The sequence below is a fragment of the Petaurus breviceps genome, unplaced genomic scaffold, assembly GCF_028583685.1.
Source record: "Petaurus breviceps papuanus isolate PSGF00001 unplaced genomic scaffold, PetGlider_PUasm1.0 90750, whole genome shotgun sequence".
NCBI lineage: Eukaryota > Metazoa > Chordata > Mammalia > Diprotodontia > Petauridae > Petaurus > Petaurus breviceps.
In genome coordinates this window covers 12,910,500-12,938,293 of record NW_027187335.1, presented here as the reverse complement: position 1 = coordinate 12,938,293, position 27,794 = coordinate 12,910,500, and the positions used below count along the sequence as shown (strand labels likewise).

Here is a 27,794-nt window from a genome sequence, read left to right as displayed (position 1 = left end):
TCCCAACCCCACCCCCAGCATCCAGCACAGGGAGATGCTTATAGAATGAAAGAACTCAGCAGATGCTTATAGAATGAAAGAACAAGCCATGCCAGTATTGATTTCACGGGAGAGATGGTACATGAAGTAGAATTACATAGACATAGGATCAGGCAGACAATAAGACAGACAGGACAGTGCGTGTCAGAAAGGAGAGGCATTGTAGTGTATTGGGCAGGGAGGGGCAGGGAGGGCCCTAGACCAAGTTGCATCAGGGGATGCTGCATTTTCAATAGGGTGACTTTAAGCACCCAACCTTCAGATGCTCAGTTTCCTCAGCTGTAAATTGGGTATAATATCTAAGGTGCCTACCTCACAGTAGTGTCATCTGGATCAAACAAGGTTACAAACATGAAAAGTTCTTTCTACATACATGTCAGCTGTTATATTATTATAAGGCATTATAGGAGAGAGCTCTAAAACCCCCAGCCAGATGTACAAAAATAGCTCTAGTGCAGACACTCTGGAGAATAGTGGGAGATGATGGTTTTACCTTCCCTCTCTCCATCTAACATCCTTCTTCCACCTCCCCCTAACCTTTCAGTTGTTCTTGGCTTAGATTTTATTTGGGAAAGTGGAAGAGAGAGAAAGGAGGTCTGACTCACATAGGGGATGGGCCTTATCCTGGGCCAGGGGAGCCTTGGATGCTGCCACCTTCTCCTCTTCTTCCTCATCTTCTTCAGGGTCCTGAAGACTATAGACCTTCTCCACATCCACCTCTAGCTGATGGAAATCCTTGGTAAGTACACCAGGTCGAGGATCCAGGATTCCTGCCAGGTGGGGCTGGGCCAGCTGCTGCCAGTGGTGCAGAGTCACTGAGCCTTGGAAGGGAATGGGGGATAAGCACATATTGTATTGACAAGTTACACGACTCTGGCTCACCCACCCTAATCCTCCCCCAACCCCACAGGACAAAAGGTGGCCCAAATGACAGATAAATCAACACAGGTTAGTGCTTTGGATCACTGGTCAGGCTTAATAACGCAAAGCAACAAATAGCATACAAACGTATATGCCAATAAGCACTGAGGGTGTGCGAGCAGAGAACCATTGGTGCTGCTTTGGAGATTCCAAGGCCCAGAATGGAAGGAATGGGATTAGTGTTGGAATCCTCACTCTTCTATGGTCTCCAGCCTCCCCAACTCCCTTCCCTCTTCACCTACTCTTACCCTCCAGTGGCTTGACAATCTGCAGTTTGTCAGGCAGGTAGGCGAGAGAGCCCATGGAGAAGATAGAGCCCCCAGGGGGATCTGAGCTGCCTGACAAAAGGCTCCCACTGGGAGTCAGGACCCTGCTGGAACTCTCAGCATCCACATCCTGCTTCTCCAGGATTGGCTCGGCCACCTGGGCCTCCTGCCAAACTGCCAGCTGCTGCAGAGCCAGCGCCAGGTCCTGGCTCCCAGGGGTACCTGGGCAACCCACCTTCTTCTTTTCTTCCTCCCCAGAGGCCTCCTCCAACCTAAAAGAACCGAGAGACAGGTAAGCTCACCTACACCTCTTCCTGACCCACTCTACCATGTCAAGCCCTGAGGGGGCAACCACACCAAGAGTCATTAGTGCTGCCCAAGAAGGATGGCAGCTCCCATTACACTTTAGATAGACAGATAGATAGATATAAATATTATGATATTATATATCATGTATTTCCCTAATTACATATTAAAACAATTTTTTAATGTTTGGTTGTTTTGTTTTTTAAAGTTCTAAGTTCCAAATTCTCCCTCCCTCCCCATCCTGGAGGTGGCAAGCAATCTAATATAGGTTATCCAAGTGTAATCATGTAAAACATTTCCATATTACCGTGTTTCCCCGATAATAAAACCTATCCCGAAAATAAGCCCTCCCCTTACTGTGTAAGATTCCTCTAAAATAAGCCCTCCCCCGAAAATAAGCCCTATTGAGATTGCTACTGTAGTGAAGGTGATCCCCTGCGCTACATGCTATATTACGGTACCCTCTGTATGCACCGTCCCGTTCCCTTCTCCCCCCCCCACCGTGAAACGCAAGCCGCGCTCCGAGCTGCATCCAATCAGAGCTGCAGCAGTGAGCGCGTCATCCTGTTCTTCCCCAGTGATTTGCTTATTGAATAAAGGTACATTTTTTTGTTCACATTTACCTGTTTATTAAAATTGCTGTCAATGTTCATTAAAATAAGCCCTCCCCTGAAAATAAGCCCTCTGGTGTTTTTCTGTCCAAAAAAATAATAAGACAGTGTCTTATTATCGGGGAAACACAGTAGTAATTTTCTTTAAGGCTCCTTCCAGGCATTCTTTTTATTGTGGACAGGACCACACCAACCACTGCTCTATCATTAAGAAGGGATTTTTTCTTTCCTCCTCCACTTTCTACCTGCTCCTTAGGCTATTCCCACCATCACCACTGTCCTTCTTACCCTTCCAGTGTCCTCAAGCCCTCCTCTAACCAAAGCATTTGAATTTCCCCATCAGATTGCCTTCAGCTTCTCCTACTCCAGGTACTTACAGGAGAGCAGCATGGGAGCGATCTGAGCGGTGGCGGTTTGTAGGGGGACTACCAGATGGAGTGCCAGCCACAGAGGGTGGGGGAGACCCTGGGAGGGGATGAAACGAGCCTGAGCGGGACCTACTGCCCTGATTCACAGCCTTCACCGTCTCAAACACCCGACACAGGTTCCTGGAGGAAAGGGGATGCAGTTACAAGATCACCTTAGTAAACACCTGCTATGCCAGGCAGGGTAAGACAGACAGCATTGGGCCTGGCAAGAAAAATAATGGTCAGCCAATGCTTTTTCTGCTGACCCAGAAGAGAAAGGGCTGAAACTACCTTTGCTAAATGTTCCCTGCAATCCCTGTAATGCTCAGGGATTCACCTCTGCTTCCTGACTTCCTGGCTTTAAATCCTACCTTCTATGGGAGACCTTTCCAGGTCCATGTCACTACCAGGGCCTTCCCTCTGAGATCACTTTCTACCCGCTCTTTTTATATCTTGGATGTAGTTATTTACATGTTGCTTTGTCTTCCCCATTAGACTGTGAGCTCCTTGGGAACAGGGTTGTGGGGTTTGTTTTTGTTGATTGTTGCTTTTAATTTCTTTTTATCTCCAGCACTACTATGTTGCAGGGTCTGGAACATAGTAAGCACTTAATAAATGCTGGTTGGCTGCCTATGATATAGGGGAAAGAGCACTGAACTTAAGAGTCAGGAGAACTGAGTTTAAATCTAGCCTCAGACACTTGCTAGCTGTGTGACCCTGGGCAAGTCACTTAACTTCTTCCAGGTTCCATTTCAACTGCTATCCCAACAGCACTTACCTCTTACTTGGTGTGAGGATCAAATGGGATAATCTTTACAAAAAGCACCTAGTCCAGTACCTAGCACACGGCAGATGTTATACAAATGCTTATTCCTTTCCCTTCTAGTTGTGTGACCATAGGCAAGTCACAACCTCCCTAATCCTCAGTTTCAACTGTAAAATCAGGGTACTGTTACTACTTGCACAGAGGCAGTTCAGTGGATGAAATACAGGGCCTGGAGACAGGAAGACCTACATTCAAATCCAGCCTCAGATATTTACTAACTGTGTGACCTTGGGCAAGTCACTTATTTTCTCCAGAATATTTGCCAAGAAAACCTTATGGACAATGTAGTCCACAGGGTCAGAAGAAGTCAGACATAACTGAACAACAATTACTTGTACTGCCCACTTCATAGCAATGAAATGAGCACTTGCAAAAGTCAAACTCTGTCGATTGTCAACAAGCATTTATTAAGCACCTACTATATGTCAGGCATGCAAAGAAAAAGCAAAAATACACACACCTTGCCCTCATAGTGGGGAGACAACATGCAAAGAACTACAGATATATAAGATCTGGACAGCATAGCTGGAAGGTATTCACATAGAGAAATCCAGGGAGGTGAGGAAGCAGAGGTGAGGAGTGAGATCATTCCAGAACAGCCAGTGCAAAAGGCACAGAGTTGGGAAACGGAGCAACCCACTTGGGAAGAATTGTAAAGCACTGCACAGATTACTATGATTACAACTTCTACTCACAATCACTTTCTCTGGGAAGCAGAAGGTTTTATTTTGTATGTTTTCTGAAGTCCCTCCTTGCCCCTCCCTGACCCTGCCACCTATAGACCCATACCTGAAATTTCTTTATCAAGTGACAAAACCATCATCATCACTGGAAGTTAAGAATGTAAATATTTCTGGGAAAAGAAACAGTGCCCAGCTCATAATAAGGTAAAAATAATGTCATGTAAGTCGTTCTCTGATGCCTCATCACAGTCTGGTGGTACCCCTGAGTTCTTGTAGGTAAATGATGGCTAGAAGAACACAAACATTGGGCCATACCCCTTAAACAGTTCTCACGAAAAACCGTCTACCATCTGAGCCTCAGCCTCGCTTGTGGCTCATGACCAGAAAGTTAGTTGCTGGGCAAAGATTTTTTTTCCTCCACCAGAACAACTCATGATTTGGACAAGATGGCCTCTCAGGGTCTCTCAGGCCCTTCCAGATCTCAATCTAGGCAATGAGGTTGCACAGTGGATAGAGTGCCAGGCCTAGAGCTGGGAAGACCCAAGTTCAAATTTGGCCTCAGACATTTACTAACTGTGTGATCCTGGGCAAGTCATTTAACCCTGTTTGCTTCAGTTTCCTCACGTGTAAAATAAGCTGGAGAAGGAAATGGCAAAACCACTCCAGTATCTTTACCAAGAAAATGCCAGATGGGGTCACAAAAAGAGTCAGGCTCAACTGAAAGACCGAACAACAACAAAATGAAGACCTTCTACTACAGCCTACAATGGACCCAAGCTCTCTGTCAGCAGAGGAAGCACTGGCTAGCCAAGAAATAGTAAGTTAAGTGTTTACTGTGTGCCAAGAAATATGCAAAGTATTGAAGAAAAACTAGAACTTTGAAATGTCTCCTCAAATGCACAGAAGGATCTCAGTTAACTTCCCAGGTGTTAAGGGAAAGAGAGAAAGAATAGAATGTACCGGATAGGAAGGGAGGGGAGGGGAGAGGAGGGGAAGGACACATGACATCCTTTTGGGGAAGGGGGAGTGTACTTGGAAAGCTGGAGACAAACTTCAGTTTGGTCACAAGACGAACCCACCCCAGTTCCTTAGCTTACCTGAAATCAGAAGAGGAAGGACTCTCGGTTCCCTTTCTCATCGTCCCTTTGATCTCTGCAGCCAGGGAATCCTGAAGACAGATGTGAGAAAGACCCCTCTCAGAGATCAGAGGAAAAGTAAGCACATGGAAATGTATCTTGCTTAACTACATTGATTTCAAGGATTTCGTGGCCGTTTTCAGTGGGGGTGGGGGCAGAAAAAGAAATGATTGATCATTGAAAAAATTAATTTAATTAAAATTTATTGTTATTATTAAAAGTTGTTCATTTAGTTTTAAAAAACACTGGGTGTGGGCATTCCCCCTACTAGCTGTGACCCTGGGAAGAGGAGGAAAATATATGTGCTGTGTGCTCACCAATGGCAGGCTATACATGCTGTTATGGTGACTGATCATGCCAGTGGGCAGGCTTTGGAGACGGAGTTTTTTAAGTTCTTCCTGGGCCTCATTCAGCAACCCATCACATTCAGCATATTTCTCTTGCAGGTCTTGCACCTGTGGACACCATGGGTGCTATCAGGAACCTGGGAGGGGTCCCTACCCTGCAGCACCCCCACTTTCCCATCCTCCCCTTAGAAGTATTAGTAAACTGGTGCCACTGTTGAAGACCTTTTCCCTCTAAGGGGCTTGTCTTTTGAGGCTTGGGATAAGACTACAAAAGGCAGAGAAAAGGAACAGGGAAATTGAAGGCTAGACTGAGAAACACTAGTTCTAAATTGCTCTATGACCCTGACCAATCACTTCATCCTCTCTGGGTCTCAGGCTTCATCTGTAAAATGATGAGGCTGATACCTAAACAGGCCACAACTAAGTTTTTAAAAGCCAAGGTTAAAACCACAAAAACCAATGGATATGGAGAATTCAGAATAATATAGGAAGTTTTGGATGAACTGACACATTTCAACAGGCATTTAGTATAAGTGTTAAGTACCTACTATGTGCCAAGGTGAAGAAAATAAAACGAACCACCATGATAATCACAAGGAAAACACTAAGAGGTAATATCATGCCAGGCAAATGCCAGGGACAAACCTGATTCCTAATTAAATCAATTCACTCAAGGTTCAGAGGGTCACGGTCACAGGGCTAGCGTCAGAGAGGAGAATGGAACCTAGGTCTTCCTGACTCCAAACCCAACACCTTCTCTATGAAACTATATTGTTTCTCCAGTTCCAAAGAACACATTAGCTAAAGCACATCCTTTCTGTCAAAAGAACCACAAAATGGGAAGTTAAATGTGCTGTCTGTTGCACATATTTAATTGTTTTATTTAACTGTTTTTCTGTGGGAAGATACAATGTGGTGGGAGGCGAAACTGAGAAATCTGAGAAGTGATGTATCAAAGCAAAGAATATAAAAACTATTAAATGACAAAAAAATCAGGGTTACATATGCAACTATTCATAATTAATCGGTTTAAACTTTCTTTATTTTTATCTCTTCTTGTTCATATTTAAATACTTATGCTTTTCCTTGAGGGGGTGAGGGTGGGAGCAGGGAGTGGCTGCCGTAAAATGGTGGCACCAGATCTATGATTTCATTGGCATGGGGGGAATTCCTGGTGAGGAAATTCCCTCAGTCAATTCAGACTAGACACTCATCTGTAACTTAGTCTTAGAAAGTTGCCTGAGAAGGTCAGGACCCAAGGTCAAACACATTCTACTATATGTCAGAGTCAAGACTTCCTGACTCCAAGGCTAATCCTCAACCCACCCCAACACTGCTTCTTTTATTTGTTGATAACAATTAAAACAAAGTTTATTGGTTTGCTGTTGCTGCTGTTTTTTGACTTGGGGACAAAATTCAAGAGAAATCTCCAGAAGAAAAAGATCAGAGGGTGACATTGAAATAAACAGGACAGTAAACAATGTTGGGTATTAACTTGTTAAATCAGTTTATTTTTGTAATTTTGTAATTTTTTTAAGGTTTGTTTCAATGTTCTTATTGAAGGCTACTAAGTTTAGAAAAAAGTTAATAAAATGAAGAGATGTGGATTCCCTCCTCTTCCAGTTCAACTGCTCTATGTATATGAGGGGTCAGGAATAAGAGGCAGATGAGATGAAGGGGGCCTCACCTCTGTCCGAAGTTTCCTCTGGACCTCTTTAGCAGATGCCAGGTGCTGCTGCAGCTCTTCCATCTCTGTCCCATACTGGAAAGCAACTACAAGTTGTCACCATCTGGGGCCAACAGCTAGCATCTTCCCCCACCACCACCACTAAGGTATCCTAGGACCACCATAGTTCCTACGCTTAAGAACCATCACCCTATCCCCAAGGTCCCCGGAGTCTCTGGGTACCGACTGCCCTATCTAAACAGACTTCAAAGCTCTGTCCATGGAATGCAATCTCCCTCTGAAAGGCTCTTTGAAGCAAGAGTAAGGGCTAGTCCTCCAATAGAGGGAGCATTACTCACCACCCGGCATCGCTGCTGGAGCCCCACAATCTGGGCCAGGAGCACACTGATCTCCTCCTGCTGACGGGCCTGGTCCTCAGTCTTTCGGGCCAGTTCCTCTGTTAACAGAGCTACCTGCTGGCTCACCTCCGCTATGGGTAAGGGGGAAATGGGAAGATGTCTCTTCCATCTTCCACATTAAAAAAGCCTTAACTCCCAACCCAAAACTGACATAAGTGACATTAATGTATTTAAGGTTTGCAAAACCTTATTATATTAGTTCATTTGAGCCTCACAATCCTGTGAGACAGGCAGCTAGGTGTCAGAGTAGATAAAGTACAGGGCCTGGAATCAGGAAGATTTATCTCCCTGAGTTCAAATCTGGTCTCAGACACTTCCTAGCTCTGTGACCCTAGGCAAGTCACTTAACCCTGCTTGCCTCAATTTACTCATCTGTAAAATGAGCTGGAAAAGGAAATGGCAAACCATTCCAATATCTTTGCCAAGAAAACCCCAAATGGGGGTCATGCAGAGTTGGTCAAGATGGAACAACAACAAACTAAGGCTCAAAAGTGAAGCAGCTAGAAAAAGTTAGAAATAGGATTTGGACATGGATTTCTAGAGCTCTCCCCTCACCCCCATCAAATTTCTCTCAAGCAGTTGCCTAGTGAGAGTCTCCTTTGTCCCTATTGTTCCCTGTCCTGTACTTCATTTATCTGTGTTTATGTCATAATCTGCCTGGTAGAATGAAAAACACTTGAGGTCAGATATTTTTTTCATTTTTGTCTTTATATCATCAGCACCTAAAACCTTGCATATACATATACATACATGTATTTTTAAAGTAAAAGTTGGGGGTTGTGAGAGAAGAAGCAGGAGGCTGTCTTTCAACCCATCTCTCAAATCAAGCCCTGCCTCCCCATGAATACTCAAGCTCCTGCTGTCAGTCAGTCATCAATCCACAAAATTTTGGGGCGTGGTCTACTATGTGTCAGGCAGTGTGCTAAATGCCGGAGATACAAAGGTCAAAAACCACCAGTCCCTACCTCGAAGAGCTCACAGTGGAATGGAGGCAGCAACATGTTAAGTACAAACAGGAAATATACAGGGTGAACTGGAGATAATCTCAGTGGGAAGATTAAGGACTGGAAAAGCCTTCTTGTTAAGCTAAGTTAAGACTTTAGCTGATATTTCAAAGAAGTCAGGAGGCAGATCTTCTCTCAAATTCTCACTAAAAGACTTAACAAAGCATCACTTGGCATTGATCCTCTCTCTGTTCTGTGTATGGCAGTTTTGTTTCCTCAGCTAAAAAAAAAATGGAAAGGGCTTATGGTGCTTGGGGTATAGTCTGTTTTCAAAACAATCCTTGTCTGATTAGATCTCACAGTCACAGTGCTGGTGAGGAGCTAAGCTCCACCCTCATAAAAAGACTCAAAGAGATCAAAGAAAGAGGAAAAAGGACTCTCTGTGTACAACACTATTCATAGCAGCTCTTTTTGTGGGTACCAAAAAACTGGAAACGAAAAAGGTGCCCATTAGTTGGGGAATAGCTGCACAAATTATGATAAATAAATGTAAAGGATACTATGGTGCGATAAAAAAAATAATGAAGGGGATAGTTTCAGAGAAATTTGGAAAGATTCATGCCAAATGATGAAGCATGCGTGAGGTGAGAAGAAGCAGAACAATTTGTACAACCACAACCACCACATTGTAAAGATAAAAACTCCAAAGGACTTAGGAACTGATCAATGCAATCACTAACCACTCTTCCAGAGGATCTATGATGAGACAAAGGGGAGGGACTCAGGATACCAAATGGAACATCAATGTTTTTGGATATGGCCAATATGGGAATTTGCTTTTCCTTGATTTTTGTACATTTGTTATGAGAGTTTTGTTTTGTTTTTGTTTTCCCCAATTTGGGGGCAGGGAGAGAGAAAAGGAAGAGGTAAAAAGGAAAGGAAAGGAAAGGAAAGAGATTTGTATTAATAGAAAAAAATTAAATTAAAAAAATTTTAAGAGAGGGAAAATTTGAGATCTGAGGTAAAGATCCTCTCCTGATTTCTGGGAAAAAATAGGAGGGAATAAGAGGACAAGTAGAGAACCTGGACCTAGAGTCAGAGGACCTGACTGAATCCTGACATTGCCACTTACCAACTGCCTAAACTGAGACAAGACCTTTAAATTCTGAGCCTCAATGTCCTCACCTGTAAAATAGGGATAATGATGCTTTCACAACCTCCCTTGAAGGGTAGTTTCAAAGATCAAATGAGAGGAAGTATGTGAAAGCTTTTTATAAACTATCAAGCCCTCTATAAATGTGAGCTATCACCAATAATAATGATGATGATAATGAAAGCTATAAGAGAATAATACACGGGAACTCACAGGCACAGTGATAGAGTGCCGGGCCTAGAATCAGCAATACCTGAGTTCAAATCTGGTTTCAGACACTTACTAACTGTGTGACACTGGGCAAGTCACTTAACCCTGTTTGCCTCAGTTTCCTCAGGTGTAAAATGATCTAGAGAAGGAAATGGCAAACCACTGCAGTATTGTTGCCAAGAAAACCCCAAATGGGTTCATGAAGAGTTAGACATGACTAAAAAAACAACTAAACAACAACAATGATATTATAATAACCGGCATTTATTTATTTAGTGCTTTTTGGAGGGGGGAAGATAGGACAATTGGGGTTAAGTGACTTGCCCAAGGTCACATGGCTAGTTTTTTGTGTTAAGTGTCTGAGTCTGGATTTGAACTCAGGTCCTCCTGACTCCAGGGCTGGTGCTCTATTCACTGCACCACCTACCCACACCCCAATAACTAGTATTTATATAGCACTTCTCAATTTGCAAAGCACTTTACATATGTTATATCATTTGATCTTCACCACCACCCTGTGAGATAGGCACTGTTTACTATCCTCATTTTACAGATGGGGAAACTGAGGTCAAAAGAGGTGAAGTGGTTTGCCCAGTAAGTGTGTGAGGCAAAACTGGAACTCAGGTTTTCCCAACTCCAAGTTCAGCATTCTACCTAGCTGCCAAATAGTGGTCAAGAGGACAGTACTATAACCCAGGGGCAGTATGGTCACCTCCCAGGCAGAGCCACCCAGCCCCCATGCCCAGCTTCCATGCCACATACAGAACTGCTCCACACAATCCAACATCAGCTGCTGCTCCTGGTCCTCATACTGGCAGGTCTCCGTGACGATGCTGGTGGCCTGGAAGAAAGAGGAGGTGAAGAGCACCATCGCCAGCAGCTGATACCACTGCCCCACCTGAGCTTCCTCATCCCAGAGTCTCCTGTGGCGTGCGTGTTTAGGGAAGTCCAAGCAGCAACAACAGGAAAAACGACAACCCAAAATGAGCAGAAGCAAAGCAATCCTTTCTCCCTGGCTAGCATCAATCGCCTTTTCTCACCTCCAGCCTGAGCTGCTGGTTCTCTTCCTCCAGGCCCTTCAGCTTCTGTTGCAGGGTGTCCAACTGGATACAATGCTGAAGAGAAACTGAGGAATCACAATGGCGAAGTCTGCTTCATGGAGGAAGACAGGGAGGGGAAGAAGATCAGAGGGGAAAGTGATGGGGAGGGGCCCTCTAGACCACACACACATACTCTCTTCTCTCTCTCTCTCTCTCTCTTTCTCCCTCTTGCTCAGAAGATAAGAGATCTAGCCTTTTGATAGTAGAAAACCTCAGGGTTAGAGATACTAGCTGATTTATGACTACCCTTCATATAGTGGCCTCAAAACCTAGCTAATTTCAAGTCCCAATCTGCATGGAAGGGCGTTTCCTCATCTGTTATTATTGTTCACCCATCATCAGTAGGGTCTGACTCTTCATGACCCCATTTAGGGTTTTCTTGGCAAAGATGCTGGAGTGGTTTACCATTTCCTTCTCCAGTTCATTTTATACATGAGGAAACTGAGGCAAACAGAAGTTAAGTGATTTGCCCAGGGTTATACAGCTAGTAAGTGTCTGAGGCCAGATCTGAACTTAGGTTCTCCCGATTCCAGGTCCAATATTCTATCTACTGTCCACTTAACTACCTTATCCGAGAGTCTCCTATATCAAGTCCCTATCTCTATGGCATGTTTAGGGAAGTCTGAGTAGCCACAAAAGGAAAAATAAAAAAACTAGCTAGTCCAGTTTCTTCCTTTCACAGATAAGGAAATCAAAAACCCAGAACCTGCCCCAAGTCACAGAGATAGTAGGCATCAGAGGCATGACTTGAATCAATGTCCTCTGATCCCAGACTAGATGTTGGAAGACATGAGATCTGGTACCAAATCTTCCACTAACTCAAAGTGAGACCTTGAGTAAGTTACTTCCCTCCATGGGCCGTCATCTTCTTATTGGCAAAATGAGAATTCACTTACTAGCTGTGTGACCCTGAGCAAATCACTTAACCCCCATTTGCCTCAGTTCCTCATCTGTAAAATGGGGACACATCGAAGAAGGAAATGGCAAGCCATTCTGCTACCGTTGCCAAGAAAACCCCACAGACAAGTCCATGGGGTCAAAAAGAGTCTGACTGAACGACTGAGCAACAACAAAACGAGAATCAGACTAGACTAGTCTCTAAGGTTCTGCCAGATTGGATACTTTATGTTCAATGATTCTAGTTCGGGGTAGGGTAGAGAGAAGGGATTCCAATGATTTCAACTCTCCAACAAGCCATAAGCCCCTCCTGGATCATCTGAATCTGATATGATAAGGGCAGCATGGGTACAGAAGAGAAGGGTCAAGAGCCAAGGAACTCACGGAGTAGGGGCAGTGCTGGAGGGCTCGCTTTCCTCAACAGTGTCTGTATAGAGGTGGAGGAGATTGTCACGCATGGCAACTTCATGCCGAAGCTGGGCAATCTGGGGTAGGTGGAAGAGAAAAAAGTGTGAGAATAACATGAGGACTAACCTTAAACTTTGGGTTGGGGGGTAAGGATGGACCCCAGTGATTTGAAGATGGATTACAGGCAGGGAAAAAGGATAGTGAGGGAGACTAGTAGACCTCTCTTCCTGAAAGGTCTCCTGCCTCAAGGAGTGAGGAGGGGCAAGAGGATACACTTAGGAAAAGGGGACACAGAGCATTTTACCTCCTCCCTGGCTAACTCCAGCTGCTCTTCCAGTAACTCATTCTGCTTAGACAAGGAGCAATTCTGTTTGAGCAGAGACTGGCCAATCCGAGCTGCCAGTTCCAAGTCCCGTTCTTTCTGCAGGTCAAGAAAAGGGAAAGAGGGGGAAAAAGGTCTTTATGGGTTCAACTAGCCATCAGGGTAGTCCAGGGGAGTTAGAGAGGTGTGGAATGCTGCCCACAATACCAAGTATCACCTGAGAAGATGCCGGTGGGGGCCCTTCTGGTTCAGACTGACTGAGGAAGGCAGAATGGTCTAATACATAAGTTCTCAAAGTGTGAAGCTCCAACTTCCCAAGCCACCCCCCCCAAGACCCTTTCATATAATCCCAAGGTCAAAACTATTTTCATAATAATACTATAATGTTATTTGTCTATTAAAATACTCCTTTTTCCAAATACCTGGGTGAGACCATATTTTCTTCACATACTTCAACAAAAACAACGTTTGTATTGAACTGAATGCAGCAGCAGATAAAAGAATCCATCTGCCTTCTATGAAGTCAGACATTAAAATTATTTGAAAAACAGGAAAAACGATGCCATTTTTCTCATAACAGTTTTTACTGGGGAAATAATTATTTTTCATAAAAATGTTATGACAATATGTAAAGGGTTTTAAAATTTTTTAATGAATAAATATGAAACATTTTATCTGTTTTAATTTTTAATACAGTAAATATTGATAAATACACGGCTCACACTAACAAAAACTCTCTGGAATCCTCAATAATTTTTAAAAGTGTAAAAGGGATTCTGAGATCAAAAAGTTTGAGAACTACATATCTAATAGAAAGTGCCCTAGGTTAGGAACCAAGACGCCTGATCCACCTAGCTCAGCCCCAAATTTGCTATGTGCCCTCAGGGCAAACTTCTTCTCCCACCCTGCTTCCTCTTCTGTTCACTGAGGTTGCATTTAAGACTCTAAGACTCTGAGGCTCTTTACAACTCTAACGTTCCATAAGTCTATTCCCTTTACTAACCTTTTCCTGACCCCACCACCTTATCCACCAGATAGCCAGGGACCCAGAAAGGTAACACACCAGCGGGAAGACAATAAGAACAAGACCCCTGAGATTTGGTCCCTACCTGATGGACTGGGCATGGGAGGGTGGTGGAAAAAAATAAAAATAGAGCAAAGTCATTATTACAAGGGCAAAATCATCCTAGGGGATATTCACCTCTTCCAGTAGGCTGGTCACGGCATCAATATCATGATAGGTCTTGGTAACTTGGCTGACTCTCTCGGAGCAGAGCACTGCAGGGGTTAGGAAGAGAAGACATGGGGAGAGAGAAAGAGGGAAGATCTCAGGGGATTCAGTTTCCCCTCTACTACTCTATTCCCACCTCCCCCTAAAGGAGTTAGAATGAAGAAAGATATCAGACATGTGCCTTCACACTACCCCCATAAAATGGCCAAATCCCTTCCAAACAAGCATTCTACATCTGTGCAGCAGAGATGAAACCCTGTCCCTACCTCCAAGGGCAATCTGATTTGACCCAGTTTTTCTGGTGGGAGGGGTGGGGGAAGAAGAGAGCGTTGATATGCTAGAAGAATGAGTCAATTGCTGGCCATTCCCCTCAAAAGTATATGTGGGTGGCCACATCCTTTATTGCTCTTCTGGGCTTAAACATTTTTGGAAGAGGAAGGATATGCCAAGGTGCTTCAGTTTGCCTGGGTCTCCAGTTGCCCAAAAGAATAGATGAGTCAGGAGATTAGACTGGGGCTGGGGGATGTGTAGACCTGCACGTCCGCTTGGGTGAGACAACCTTCTTTCTCAGCCTCCAAGAATTTAGAGCCTCCCAGGTCCCCTGTCAAGCTCATCAACCTCTAATTGGTACTAATTGCCACATATGCCTCATTAATTAGGAGCCCCTTGACCTAAGCACAGTCTTTCTTCTCATCCCCCTTCCTAAAATTGGAGTGGGGTATGTCGATTGGAGTAGTGAGGAGAAGAAGGTTCTGTGTCACCTCTTATGCTAGAGAACTCTGCTGGGACCTGGCTATTCTCTCCCTCTCCCCATTTCTCAACTTTGCTCCCCAACTACATGGAGAAGGAAAGAAGACAGGGATTCTCTTAGCCCAAACCAGGGCCCAGGCTCAAGGCAAAAGTCCCCTCCCCATCTATGCCATGAAGTGGGGGAAGGGTAGTGAGAAGAAAAGCCAACCTGACCTAGATAGAAGACCCCTCGCCTCCCTCCTTCCCTCTCCAGTAATTATAAAGGAAACAGCATACAGTGAAAATGGCTAAGCAGCAGATTTTGGCTTTTTTATTGTCCAGCTCTGAAGGACCCACACTGAAAGCACGTTCCCCAGCCTAGATACTGTGACTGCTTTACGCAGGATTTGGGGGTGGGGGTGGGGAGAAGGAAGGGAGGGAAGGGAAAGGAAGCTAGAGAAGCGCATAGATCTGCTGCAGGGGGAGTGGGAGGTGTGGGTTGGGGAGAGCCAACAGTCCCGACAGAAGACAAAAAGGGGCAGACGGGTCCGGGAGGAAGGTGAATACAACTAGAAGAGCCCCCGTTAGGGACAGGGAACAGATGACTAGAGGTCACAGAGAAGAGGAAGATAGTGGAGGGGAAGAAATCAGAACGTATTAAGCGCCTTCTGTGTGACAGACACTGTACTAAGTGCCTAATTTACAAATCTTATCTCATTCGATCCTCCCAACAACTCTAACCCTAAAGGACTCAAGATGCCCGAGACTTCTGACCTCGAATGGGAAGGGCCAGTTGACAGTCAAGGATGCGCATTCTTGGGCATCCTTTCCCCACCCCACCCGGGTCTCCCTACTCGAGACTCCTGGGCCCCGTTACCTTCTTCCAGCTCTCGGATGAGCAGCTCCGAGGTTCTCTCGGGGCTGGGTCCCCCGGAGCAATACGCAGCCGGGCTGCTCCAAATTTCTACTGTCACCGGACCCTCCATGTCCGCGACCACGCGGGCCAAAGAGGTCTAGAGTCACGTCCCTGAGAAGGATCGGGGGTGGGGCGGCCGAGAGATGCGCAAAGGCCGTACTAAGAGACAGATGCGCCGAGCGGGGACCCAGTGGCTACCCGAACACCCACCCTCCATCCAGTCCCTTAGCCCGGACTCTGCAGCCCGCAGCCTTGCGCACTCTATTTATAACCTGCGTCTTGTTTATAGCACCTGGTTGAGCCATACCACGTGACGGGGAGGGGATTGGGATGAGGGGGATGTGCAAATAGAGGCAGACCAGGCTTTAGCCGAGTTAGTTATCATTGTTCCCTACAGGGACCAAACCGGGATCCTCCATATGGGGAGATGAGATAGGTGGGATCAAGACAGAAGGGGCAGGGTGAGGGAATTGAAAAGATTTCTTCCAGATTTAGAGCAATTGCTGCCTTGCCCCTCCCTCCACATTGGTCTCCCTCCAACTCTCTCCCCAGAGTGGTTTAGCCCAAAGCAGCACAATCTGGGTTTGCAGGTGCAGAGGACGCCTGGGTCCTTTCCTTACATTTCTCCCTTCCAAGCGCGCACACCACACACACACACACTCGAATGTGGGACCAATCATCAGATCATAGATTTAGAACTGGAAAAGACATCAGAGACCATCTAGCCAAAGGACGAGTAATGTTCAGCCTAGAGGCCACGTGTGGCCTCCTAGGTCCTTGGGTCTGAGTCCGAGTTTTACAGAACAAATCCTTTTATTAAGGGAATCTGTTCTGTGAATTGTGGATCCTAGTCCCAACACCCTCATTTTACAGATCAGGAAGCCAAGACCCCCAAGGACATTGTGGCCTCAGCACAGACATGATCTGAAGCTAGAGTTTCTACCTCGGAGTCAGCACTCTCCCCGCGGTGCCATGCTGCCTCCTTTATATCCTTGTCCTTTCCTGAGGCCCCCCAAACAGACCTGAGATACAGGGCCAGGCTTGGGCACACATGGAGTGGGGTGGTGAAGAGAGTAATGGGATCGGCATGAGAGGACCTGAAACACAGGATTACAGTTAGGTGGACAGTAAATAAAACTGGGTCTGGAATAAGGAAGATCTGAGTTCAAATGTGGTCTTAGACACTAGCTCTGTGACCTTGGGCAAGTCACCTATGCCTTGCTTCATTTTTCTCATCTGTAAAATTAGCATAATAATACTACCTATCAGGGTGGCTAGGTTGCACAGTGAATAGAGCACTGGCCCTGGAGTCAGGACCTGGGTTCAAATCCAGACTCATATACTTAACACTTACTAGCTATGTGACCTTGGGCAAATCACTTAACCCCAATTGCCCTGCCTTCCCCTTTCTCCCCCCAAAATAATATCTACCTCCCAGGGTTGTTTTTGGATTAAATGAGGTAAATTGTAAAGTGCTTAGCACAATGCCAGTGCCTGGTACATAGTAACTAATATATAAATGTTAGTTATTATTATTATTATTATTATTAATCCAACCTCTCTGGGTCTCACTTTTCTTCTCTGTACAATGAGGGAACTCCTTTCAGCTACGATCACACAATTGCGTTGGGGAGGAGAAACAAGGATCTAGGGACATTTTGATGTTAAGTGGTCAAAGATACGCAGCTAACATTGCTGCTTTTTGTAAGACCAACTGACTTGGAAGGAGAATGGAGGTAAGGGGGCAGGAGTGCAGGGAAGAGGAGCAGGTGGTATCGACAGAGTACAGCAAATTATGGCCCTGGGACACTCAACTTGTACTAACAACGAAACAAACAAAAAAAAACCCTAGGCTCAAGTGCCTACAAACTCCTATTATTAAGGGAATTGGGGAATGTCTTGTCTGCATCTTTTCCCCTTCAAGACTGCCCTTGCTGTTTATTGTATGTAACCTGATCCAGCCTATATTGGGAAGGGGCCAGTGTTGACAGTGTTTTTCCTTGGCTTCAGGGCCTGCCAGAGTCAGGAGGGCACTGGGGCCAAGGACAAGCAGGCCTCTCTTTAGCTCTAATTCTCCCAAATGGGATTTGTGGCTCTACTTGACTTCTTGCAATCAGCTTAAGAGATGGAAAACTTTTCAGCTGACTTGGGGGTAACTGGAACAGCTGAACAGCATTTCCCAGGCTTCCCTGAGGAGTCTCTGTGCTCTGCCCCAAAAGATTGTGGGGCCTATGCCTAGGGCTCTGAATCGGGGTAAGGGGATTATTATTATTATTATTGATAAAATATCAATGGCTTGAGTATCTGGCCACCAGTCAGTCAGCAAAGCGCCAGGGAAACAAAGAAAGGTAAAAACATAGTCTCTGACCCTGAGGACTTTACATTCTTAAGGGGAAGATCCGTAAACAACTAGGTAGTCATACATGCAGAGCAGATAGAAGGGACTTGGAGAAGAGAAGGCATTAGCAGCTGAAGAAACTAGGAAAGGTCCCTGGAGTAAGTGGGATTTGATCAGAATCTTAAAGGAAGCTAAAGAAACTATAAGAATTTCTCACCTGGCTGCCCTGCTTAGGACTTCTCTGACTGACTTCTCCACCTTCCCCCATCCACCCACACCCCCCACCACCCCACCACCCTCACCACCCCCACCCCCTACACCATCTCTCCATAGCCCTCACCTTGCTTCCCTCCACCGCCCCCCCCACCCCACCCCCACCACCATCACCACCACGAACACTTTCTTTCTTTTGCATATTAGCTTTCCCCCATTAGATTGTAAACTCTTTGAGAATAGGGTTTTTCTTTCTGTTTTTGTATTCCTAGCATTTAGCATAGTGCCTGGCACATAGTAGGTGCTTAATTTATATTGATCGATTGAAAGGTAGTCAGGAAAATGAATAGGTGATAGGGATAGGGTGAAGGGATAGGGATGGGGTGAGGACTGCACTGACAGAGCTGGGACCCTCAGCTGTCCGTCAGCCCACCCTCCAGTCCCCAGTTCTGTGTATTCTATTTATAACCTGCATTGTGTTTACAACACATTCCTGGCTTGGGGGGACCACTAATACAAAGCCAAAGAGGTTTGGGATGGAGTGATGCCTACAAGTGGGCTGATGTTGCTTCAAAGTCTGGTGCGTGGAAAAGAACAGTAGAAAGAATCCAGGTTATGAAGATTTTAAATGCTAAATAAAGGAGTTTCTGTTTGATCCTGGAGGTAATAGAGTCAGCCATTGGAGCTCAGAGTCAGGAGGGCCTGACATAGACCAACCTATGAATCTTGAACATTGTCAGTAAAGAGGTGGGGATGTCCAGTTGTATCCATAAGAATAACTGCCCTTAAGTAGAGAAGAGTTTGCTGTAGAGATAAATGAAGTTTTAGGTTACAGCACCTTTTCCTTTTCATACCTTCCAAGTCTGAAGGGTTCTGGAGGTGTTCTCTGGGCTCCCTGAATAGACTGGGGGGTCCTGGGCTTAATGTACATGGCAGAAGTCCTTTTGGCCCCAACTGGGAAGAGGTGGGGGTCAGACAGTCCCCAGGCTATTACTAAGAGCCTTAAGCTTCTTCTCAGGACTTGGGAGGGGGAAGAGGAAAATAAAGGAAATCCAGTTATGCCTGCTCCCCTGACCTGGAAGGAAGCCTCAGAAAAGGAGATTAACTACCCTCTCCTTCTGTTCAGTCTGACCATCAGGCTGGGCCCTCTCCCTCTTCAGTTAGTGTTGTCTCAACTCCACCCCCTCTAACTCTCCACTCTATCTTCCCCAAAATCCAGCCTGGTTCTCTTCCCAAGGAACTCATAAAATCAGACATAAAACCAAGATTTGTAAAGCAGACTTGCAAATAACTTCTCAGGCTCTATCAGCCCAGAATCAAGTCCCACCAGCCCAAGGAGTAAAAAGAACAAACAGAGATTCTCACAATAATACAATCCTATAGAATGGAAAATTCTCGGGGTGGCCAGGTGGCACAGTGAATAGAACACCGGCCCTGGAGTCAGGAGTACCTGAGTTCAAATCCAGCCTCAGACACTTAACACAAAAACTAGCTGTGTGACCTTGGGCAAGTCATTTAACCCCAATTGCCCTCCAAAAAGCAAAAAAGAATGGAAAATCCTTGAGGGCAGTTTCATTTTTATTTTCTATATCCCCAGCATTATGTGCCTGGCACATAATAGGTGCTTAGTAAAATGCCTATCAATTGATTGATTGTTAATTTGAGCTAAAACAGGTATCTGGGCCCAAGTCTGGCTAATAGGTACTTACAGAAATATTGCAGTGTTTCCTGCATCTGGGCAGGTGTCAGGTGTCGTGAGACCTCAGGGGGTACCATTGGAGTCTGAATCCAATCATGATGTTCATAGCCGAAGACAGAGTCAGCTCGAAGCTTGTAATGGGGCAGCTGCTCCCCAAGGAGGGTGATGATCTCCACCTCAGGCACATCATTACAGAGCTCTGCCAGGCATGAAAAAGGGACTCAGGAAGGTGGGGTACAGGTTGGCAGAGAAAGGAGCACTCACAGAGCCCCAGATTTTTACCCACCAGGCTGTTGACTTTCTTCCCTCACCCTGATTCCTGAGTGTCACTTAGACCTCCCCCAACTCCCTCTAGTAACAACTAATTACAAATAGATTCTTTTCAAATTTCCAAAGTAATTTTTACAGCTGTAATTTAATCTTCACAAACAAACCCTAGGAGGTAGGTAATGCATTTGCCAGGTATAATCCTCATTTTGCAGATGAGGAAACTGAGTCAAGAGACATTTAAATGATTTGCCTAAGACTGGCAGAGTTGGAACCAGAATGTATCCTAACTCCTAGTCTGATCTAGAGTCAAGAGAAGTAAATTCAAGTTTTCATCAGACAATATCCATTGTCTTTGACACTGTTGAACACCTCCTGGACGCTGCCCTCTTGGCTTCTACAATTCCCTCCTGGTTCTCTTCCTACCTATTTAGAGTTTCCTTCTCAATTTCCTTTTTTGGATTCCCACCCATCTCCCACTCTAAAGTATAAATATCCCACAGGACTCTGTCCTCAGTCCTCTTCTCTCTCTACATTTTCTTGTCTGTTTCCATTGGCTATAGATGACTACCAGATCCCAGATTCGTATCTCCAGTCCTCATCCATCTCCTGAACCCTATTCCCTTCCCATACAAGATATCCAACTGGATGTCTCATTAGCATTACAAACTCAAAATATCCAAATGGAACTCGTCATGTCTGCCCCTCTCCACTCCTTTCTGCCTCTCCCCTAAGCGTTTCAATGTTTTTTAAAGGTACTTAATAAATATTTATTTCTTCACATCTCTTTGCCTCGGTTTATTCATCCATAAAATTATGATAATATTTGCACTGTTTTTCTCATAGAGCTATTCTGAGGAAATTACTTTGTAAATCTTAAAATGTTATAGAAATGTAGTTATTATTACAGACATGTATTATAATTATCCTACAATATACCTGAGAAAGGCAGCTTGCTCCTTACTGTGCCCCACTAGGGTCCCCAAAAGATATCCCCCAAGGACAGTCATTGCCCCCCTGTACCTCTGTTATGTCGCCTCATAATGGGGAAATAGATTCCAGAATCCAGTACTGATCTCCTCCCACTTTTGAAATCTGTCCAATAAACCACCCCCAACACATATGTGTATCCCCCAATCACCAGTAAGAGTGGTGGCATCACAGAGGGCAGCTGCCTCAGGCACATCCAGGTGTCCCTTTGGGGGTCCCTGCTCATCCAGTTTGGCCAGAATCAGAGGGAAAGGCCTGTGTCCATGGGTAGAGGGCAATGGCACTTAGAGACAGGTAAGGAGCACAGGGAGGCTGCCAGGGTAAAAGTGAGAGAGAAAAGATGGTTGGCATCAGACTAGGTATGGGCTCCCTTCTCACTGTCCCTGTCCTTGTTCTACAGTAGGGCTCTGGCCTCTGTACTCTCACCCTATGGCAAGGTTCTATACCTAGCACCCTTCCCATGGGGCTAGAGATTGGAAAGGGGAAATTTACTTTCCCACTGTCCCTAGAGAAGAAACAGCCTTGTTCTCATTTGTTTCCCTGCTGACAAGTAGAAAATTTGAGGGGAAAGAAGAAAGAATAATTTGTTATAAAAACAAAGCAGATCAATATCATTGGGGCTGTTGGAAAACAGGCATGATAGTACATCTTTGGTAGAGTTGTGAATTGTTACAATCTTGTGGGGAGGTCAATCTGGCAATACACCTCATGTCTAGACCATTGTAATAATGCTGGTCCCTACCTCAAACCTCCCCCCCCCATTCACTTTTGTGGTAGTAGTTTTGCCAGGCAATCAGGGTTAAGGAATTTGCCTAGGGTCATACAGCTAGTAAGTATCAAGTGTCTAAGGTCAAATTTTAACTCAGGGCCTCCTGACTTCAGGGCCAGTGCTCTATCTACCACATTACCTCTTCTTTTCAGTTTTAAAATTATCTTCCTAAAGTACAGATTTCCCCCTTTTCAATAAATGACTCTTTTTCACCTTCAGGATCAAATATAGAAGGTTCTTTCTGGCTTTTAAAACCTTTCATAAACTGGTCCCCTCCTGTCTTTCCAGTTTTCTTATGCTTTCTTTTACACACACACACACACACACACACACACACACACACACACACACACACACACACACACACACACACACTGTCTCTGTCTCTCTCTGTCTCTGTCTCTCTGTCTTTGTCTCTGTGTCTCTGTTTTTCTGTCTTTGTCTCTCTATCTCTCTGTCTCTCTGTCTCTTTCATTCTCTGTCTCTGTCTCTCTGTCTCTCAGTCTCTGTCTCTTTCTCTCATTCTCTCTCTGTCTCTCTCTCTGTCTGTCTGTCTCTGTCTCTCTGTCTGTCTGTCTGTCTCTCTCTCTCTCTCTGTCTCTCTCCTGCACCAGCACACTACAATCCCATGACACTAGACATTCCATCTCCCATCTACCCCTCTGGCATTTTCCCTGGTCATCCCTGTGCCTGGAATTCTCTCCCTCCTTCCTTCCCTGATTTCAATCAAGTCTCAATTAAAACCTCAGCTTCTACAAAAAGCCTTTCTCAATGCCTTTTAATGCTGGTACCTTCCCACAGTTTATTATCTCTGATTTATCTCTGGCTCTATCTTGTCTGCATGTAGTCATGCTGTTCCCCATTAGACTAAAGGGCAGGAACTATTTTCTTTTTTTTTTTTAACCTTCCTTTAGATCCCCAGCACTTAGCACAATGCCTTACACATAGTAGGTGCTTAATAAATGCTGATTGACTGGATGAATTAGAAAGCGATAATATTGTAGAAAGAACATTCAGTCTGAGGTCAGAATGTGGATCTAAGCTCTGCCAAGTTAGCATTAAGTTTAGGATCCTATGGCCCAGAGATCTCAAAGACTATAGCTTTATAATGTTATTTTTAAAAGAAAAAAAGTGTGATATTGTTGATAGGACATTGGAGATTGGTAGACCTGTGTGCACCCACCTTGGACACTTACTGCTTGGGTGACCCTGAGCAAATCACTTAACCTCTCTGTGCCTCAGTTTCCTCATCTGTTAAAACAAGAGGTTTGTACTCCATGGCCTGCCTATGAGGTCCCTTCCTGCTCCAAATCTATATAATAATAACAATCCATATAATCTATAATAATCTGAGATTTAATAATCCATATAATAATCATATAATCTATCATCTTATGAATTACACCTATAAAAATATTCTTAGCAACTTTATTTGTAACAGAAAAAAAAAGATTCCTAGATTTCTGTCTGGAAGGGACCTAAGAGATAGTATAGTATGACCTTCTCTTTTGACAGATAAGGAAATTGAGGCTTAAAAAGATTCAGTGACTTGAACCAGGTCGTATAGCTAGTAACAACCTCTATGTTGTTACTAGGCAGCTGGGTAGTGCAGGTGAGCACTGTGCCCAGAGTCACAAAAACCTGAGTTCCAATCTTTCCCCAAATACATACTAGCTGGATGACCCTGGACAAATCACTTAAGAGCTCTTAGCCTCAATTTCTTTATCTATAAAATAGGGATAAAAAAAAGCATCTATCTCTTGGCAGGACTGTTGTGTGCTGATGAGATAATATATGTACAGGGCTTTACAACACTTTCAAGGGCTATATAAATGCTAGCTATCATCTATGTCCATTAATTAGTGAAGCTAATGAGATAATGTGTTTTTACCAACCTTAAAACAATATATATAAATTATTTAAAATTTATATATATATAAAAATACATAAAACAATATATAAAAATCAGCAATTTGAGCTAACTGAAATAGAAAGGTAGGAAAGGAAATAAAATTTTTATTAAGCATCTATTACTTTGTGTCAGACACTATGCTATACGCTTTACAAAAATATTACCTCTTTGATCCTTAAAACAATTCTGGGAGGTAGGAATTATTATTATTATTATTTTATAGTTGAGGAAACTGAGGCTTAAAAAGTTTAAATGAGTTACCCAAGATCACTTAGCTAGTAAGTATCCCAGGTCAGGTTTGAGGACAGATCTTCTTGACTTCAGAGTTCTAGCTATTATTTCACTGACCAGCCTCTGTAAATCAATGCAATGGATATTATGAAACTCCTGAGAATGACAAGTGTGAAAAATACAAAGAAATAAGAAACTGCTTTATGAAGTGAAGCAAAACAAAGAAAACAAGGATTGGGACAGGGATAAGGATTGACACATTGATTAAGAATAGGGGAAATCAAATTTTACAAACACAACGATGAAGAAATCAAAACCAAGCTTAGCTCCAGAGAAGAAATAAGCAAACATGCTTTTGACCCTTTGCAGACTTAGGCTATGGGTAGGGAACACTACATTTGCTGCTGTCACAGACTTGGTCAACAAGTTGGTCAATTTTGACAAATATTGCTTTTTTTCTTTTTCCTGAAAGAGGGAAGGATATATTCACAAATGAAGGTGACATAAAGAGAAAAAGTAACAACAAAAATTGAAGCTACATTTGAAAAAAAGAAAGAGGCCAAAGGTGGGTACAGAGAAAATACATTTCTGTGGTTGTTACTTTGCCAATGTTTACATGAGTATTCTTTTTATTTAATGTAAATAGCTTGAAGTTTAAGGTTTTTCTTCGAGTTTTATTTTGGGGGAGTTTTTGTTCATTTTGTTTATTTACTTGTTTCCTATGAAATAATATATAAATATCAGCTTTTGGGGGAATGGTGCCCCCTTCCTTCTCCTTTCACTCTCTTCCACATCTCCCCTCCCACAAAACAATTATTTATAAGAGTAAATAAACAAAGAGGAATAAAATTCCAAAATAAAAAAGAATTTGAGGAAGGTTTCCAGCACATTGGGTAGATCTCCTGTGGTAAACATATGAGAGGTCATGAATAAGATTCATAAAGGATGGACAGTCATGGGTGGGTTAAGAGTTCTGTCCATTAGAGGGCCCACATTGATGGTATGAAAGTGCTACTGGAGAAGAGAGTACTCGAGTATATTTGATTGTTGGCATTTGTTGAGATATTAAGTTTATAATAAGAATTATTTTTAAAGGAGAGGGGAGGTTGAAGATAGGGGATACCAGGACTTGGTGGCAAGGAGTGAGGAGGCTCTTTTGTACCCTGACAATAGAGTAAGGGGCTGGGGAGGACGGGAGTACTGTCCAAGGATTTTCAAAACTTCTGTCAATCTCTCCAGAGCTTTCTGTGCTGGACTAGGACACTCCACTCACCACTCTGTGCCCACCAGAGGGCAGTGCCAGCCCATGCCCAACAGTGAGTTCCAGGAGTGCTCTGAATACTCTTCTGTTCTGTCTTGGAGAAACAGAAGTCCCTCTGGGAAGTCTTTCAATCAAGGAGTTCCCTAAATCTCTCCTCTCTATTCTATATTTAAGGTTATTCTGCTGACCTATGAAATGAGAAAGGCACCACTCCATGCCTGCCTACCTGCCTGTCTGTCCCCATCTTTCCTTGCATTTTACCTCTGGCCAGTGCCCATATTCCCTCCTGGGGGCAAGAGGATGGGAAAATCCCAGGAGAGGACCAGGAAATAGAGTGCCCTCCCCGAGGATGAACATATGTCCCTAGGCTTCAGGCCAGGCCATAAAGATTCTGCTGGTACAGCCCGACACACCCCAAATCAGGAGGGCTCATAAACACTGCCCGCAGTCAAGGTTGATTGACTTGACCCTTCTCAGAGGCAGCTGTGCACACCCCCCCACCTCAAAGCAAAGCCATAGAACACTGTACAGTGTCCAGATTACAAGTCACTACTGCAAACCTTTCCCAGTCTCAAAAAAAAAGGAAAACAGAAGCTGTTTCCCCTTAGGAAAAGTCTCACTGTTCTCTGAGGCTTGGGACTGGATAGTGCCAAGACCAGGATCCCCGATCCTATAAGAGAGTTTGAAGTTGGACGCCTCTCTCTTCCCCATCCTTTGGTCCCCATGCCTCCCTTGGTTTCCCCTGTGGGGGAACACTCCTCTACCCCCAACTTAGGAACTCCCACCTCCCCTCCACACTCTTACCAGCCAGAGATGCTGCTGCTGATCGGCCCCCTACTCTTCCACCAGGTTCCCCAAGACACACCTCCCTCAGTCCCACCCTCAAGCAGATCCGAATACAGGATGGCAGTAGCTTTCTGACGTCTTCTGCTGTGTTCTTCCTCCTCCTCATCCCTGTCTCTTAAGCCTCTCTCTCCCTGGCCCCAACTCCTGGCACAATGGGCTCAGATCTAAAAGGGGTCAGCTACAGGCAGGGGCATCACATCAAAATACCACAACCCCGACTCTGCTTTTTCCCTTGCCTGGGGCACCTAGGTCCAGTCAAACCATAAGCTTCTTCCTGCTGCTTAGGTAGCCAGGCCTGCCTCCTTCCTGCCGCTCATTCCCAGCTGTGCCTGGGGATAGGAGAAGGTGGAGAGGACTGTATGAGTCAGCATTCTTCATGTGGATGGCATGGAGGGGAGGGTGTTTTGGCCAAGCTTCTATAGAGAGATTAACTCCTTGGGTTTCTCTGGGTCTGGGTGTGAGGAATGCTGAGGGGTAGGGAGAAGAGGAGGGCTCCCAGAAGGAAGAAATGAAAAAAGGGCATCGTAAATTGAGAAGGATTGAAGTCATCCCAAAAGGAATCCCTACAGGATAACAGGAAATAGATTCACAGAATCTTGATGTTAGAATTGAAAAGGGACCTTGGACATATATAACCTATCTCAAACCACTTACCATTTTAGGAAGAGGGGAGGGGAGGGAGAGGGAAAAATTTGGAACTCAAAATTTTGTTAAAATAAATGCTAAAAATTGTCTTTATATATAATTAGAAAAAATAAAATACTTTTTTTTTCTTTTTTGGAGCAGGGAGGGCAGGGCAATTGGGGTTAAGTGACCTGCCCAAGGTCACACAACTATTAAGTGTGTCAAATGTCTGAGGTCACATTTGAATTCAGGTCCTCCTGACTCCAGGGCTGGTACTCTATTCACTGCACCACCTAGCTGCCCCACACTATTATTTTTTTTTTAAAGAAAGAAAAGGGGCCTTGGAGACCATCTAGTTCAACCTCCCTTGATTTACAGATGAAGAAACTGAGTCCATTAAGAAATCAATAGTATGCTGGATATGACATAGGAAGTTAGCGGCAGAGCTAAGATAATAATATAGCAAAGGATTCTAGAGGGAGGAAATTTCAAGAAGAAAAGAGGAGAATTGGGAGTAGATTCAGCTACGGAACAGGAGTCACAGACCATAGGACCATGGGACCTAGGACCTAGCAGGGAAGGATTAGGAGTAGATTCAGCAAATTGAATATGTGTGTGCATGTGTGTATGTGTGTGTACACGCATATACACACACATACATAAATATACATGCACACACATATTTTATACACATATATATACATATATGCACGCGTATATACACATATACATAGTCTATATGGAACAGTCCAACCCCATCATTTTTACAAATGGCTGGGCATCTGGAGAGGAATTAACTATTTTGATTTCTCTGGTTTAGGTAATAATACTGGAGATGAGAGGAAGCAAGGGAATTTAGAAAGCAGTGGAAGAATAAGGGATAGAACCATAGGATAAGAATATCAGTGACCCCAAGGACTTCAGGGATCATTTGCTCCAAGTTCATATTTTGCAGAGGAAGAAAATTAAAGCAAAGAAAACAGATCCAGAAGAATCAAGAGCCTTGCCAAAGGTTGCACAGCTCCAGTTGTCCTGATCTCCAGCTGTCCTGATCTGGTCCCAAATGACCTGAAAGCAAAGAGTGAAGCTGGTGTCTTTGCACAGCCC

At 44.3% G+C, this 27,794-nt stretch overlaps 1 protein-coding gene across 5 annotated transcripts in view; it reads right to left on the bottom strand.

Annotated features, from left to right (window-relative positions):
- HAP1 (huntingtin associated protein 1) overlaps positions 1 to 27,794 on the bottom strand; it is a 30,527-nt gene that overhangs the window by 1,747 nt on the left and 986 nt on the right. Inside the window, exons 2-16 of one of the 5 annotated variants that reach the window (XM_069067713.1) lie at positions 23,987 to 24,079; positions 21,196 to 21,356; positions 19,798 to 19,986; positions 13,863 to 13,939; positions 12,644 to 12,760; positions 12,316 to 12,416; positions 10,975 to 11,083; positions 10,697 to 10,775; positions 7,568 to 7,698; positions 7,230 to 7,304; positions 5,513 to 5,650; positions 5,157 to 5,227; positions 2,521 to 2,691; positions 1,209 to 1,498; positions 645 to 860 (exon numbers count right to left, since the gene is read on the bottom strand). In XM_069067713.1, coding sequence (XP_068923814.1) covers positions 645 to 860; positions 1,209 to 1,498; positions 2,521 to 2,691; positions 5,157 to 5,227; positions 5,513 to 5,650; positions 7,230 to 7,304; positions 7,568 to 7,698; positions 10,697 to 10,775; positions 10,975 to 11,083; positions 12,316 to 12,416; positions 12,644 to 12,760; positions 13,863 to 13,939; positions 19,798 to 19,864 — 1,642 coding nt within the window. In that variant the 5' untranslated portion in view covers positions 19,865 to 19,986; positions 21,196 to 21,356; positions 23,987 to 24,079. Of the gene's footprint in view, positions 1 to 644; positions 861 to 1,208; positions 1,499 to 2,520; positions 2,692 to 5,156; positions 5,228 to 5,512; positions 5,651 to 7,229; positions 7,305 to 7,567; positions 7,699 to 10,696; positions 10,776 to 10,974; positions 11,084 to 12,315; positions 12,417 to 12,643; positions 12,761 to 13,862; positions 13,940 to 15,498; positions 15,970 to 19,797; positions 19,987 to 21,195; positions 21,357 to 23,986; positions 24,080 to 27,794 lie in introns of those variants that run through there. The other 4 variants (XM_069067712.1, XM_069067711.1, XM_069067714.1 and 1 more) reach the window with 4 other exon arrangements.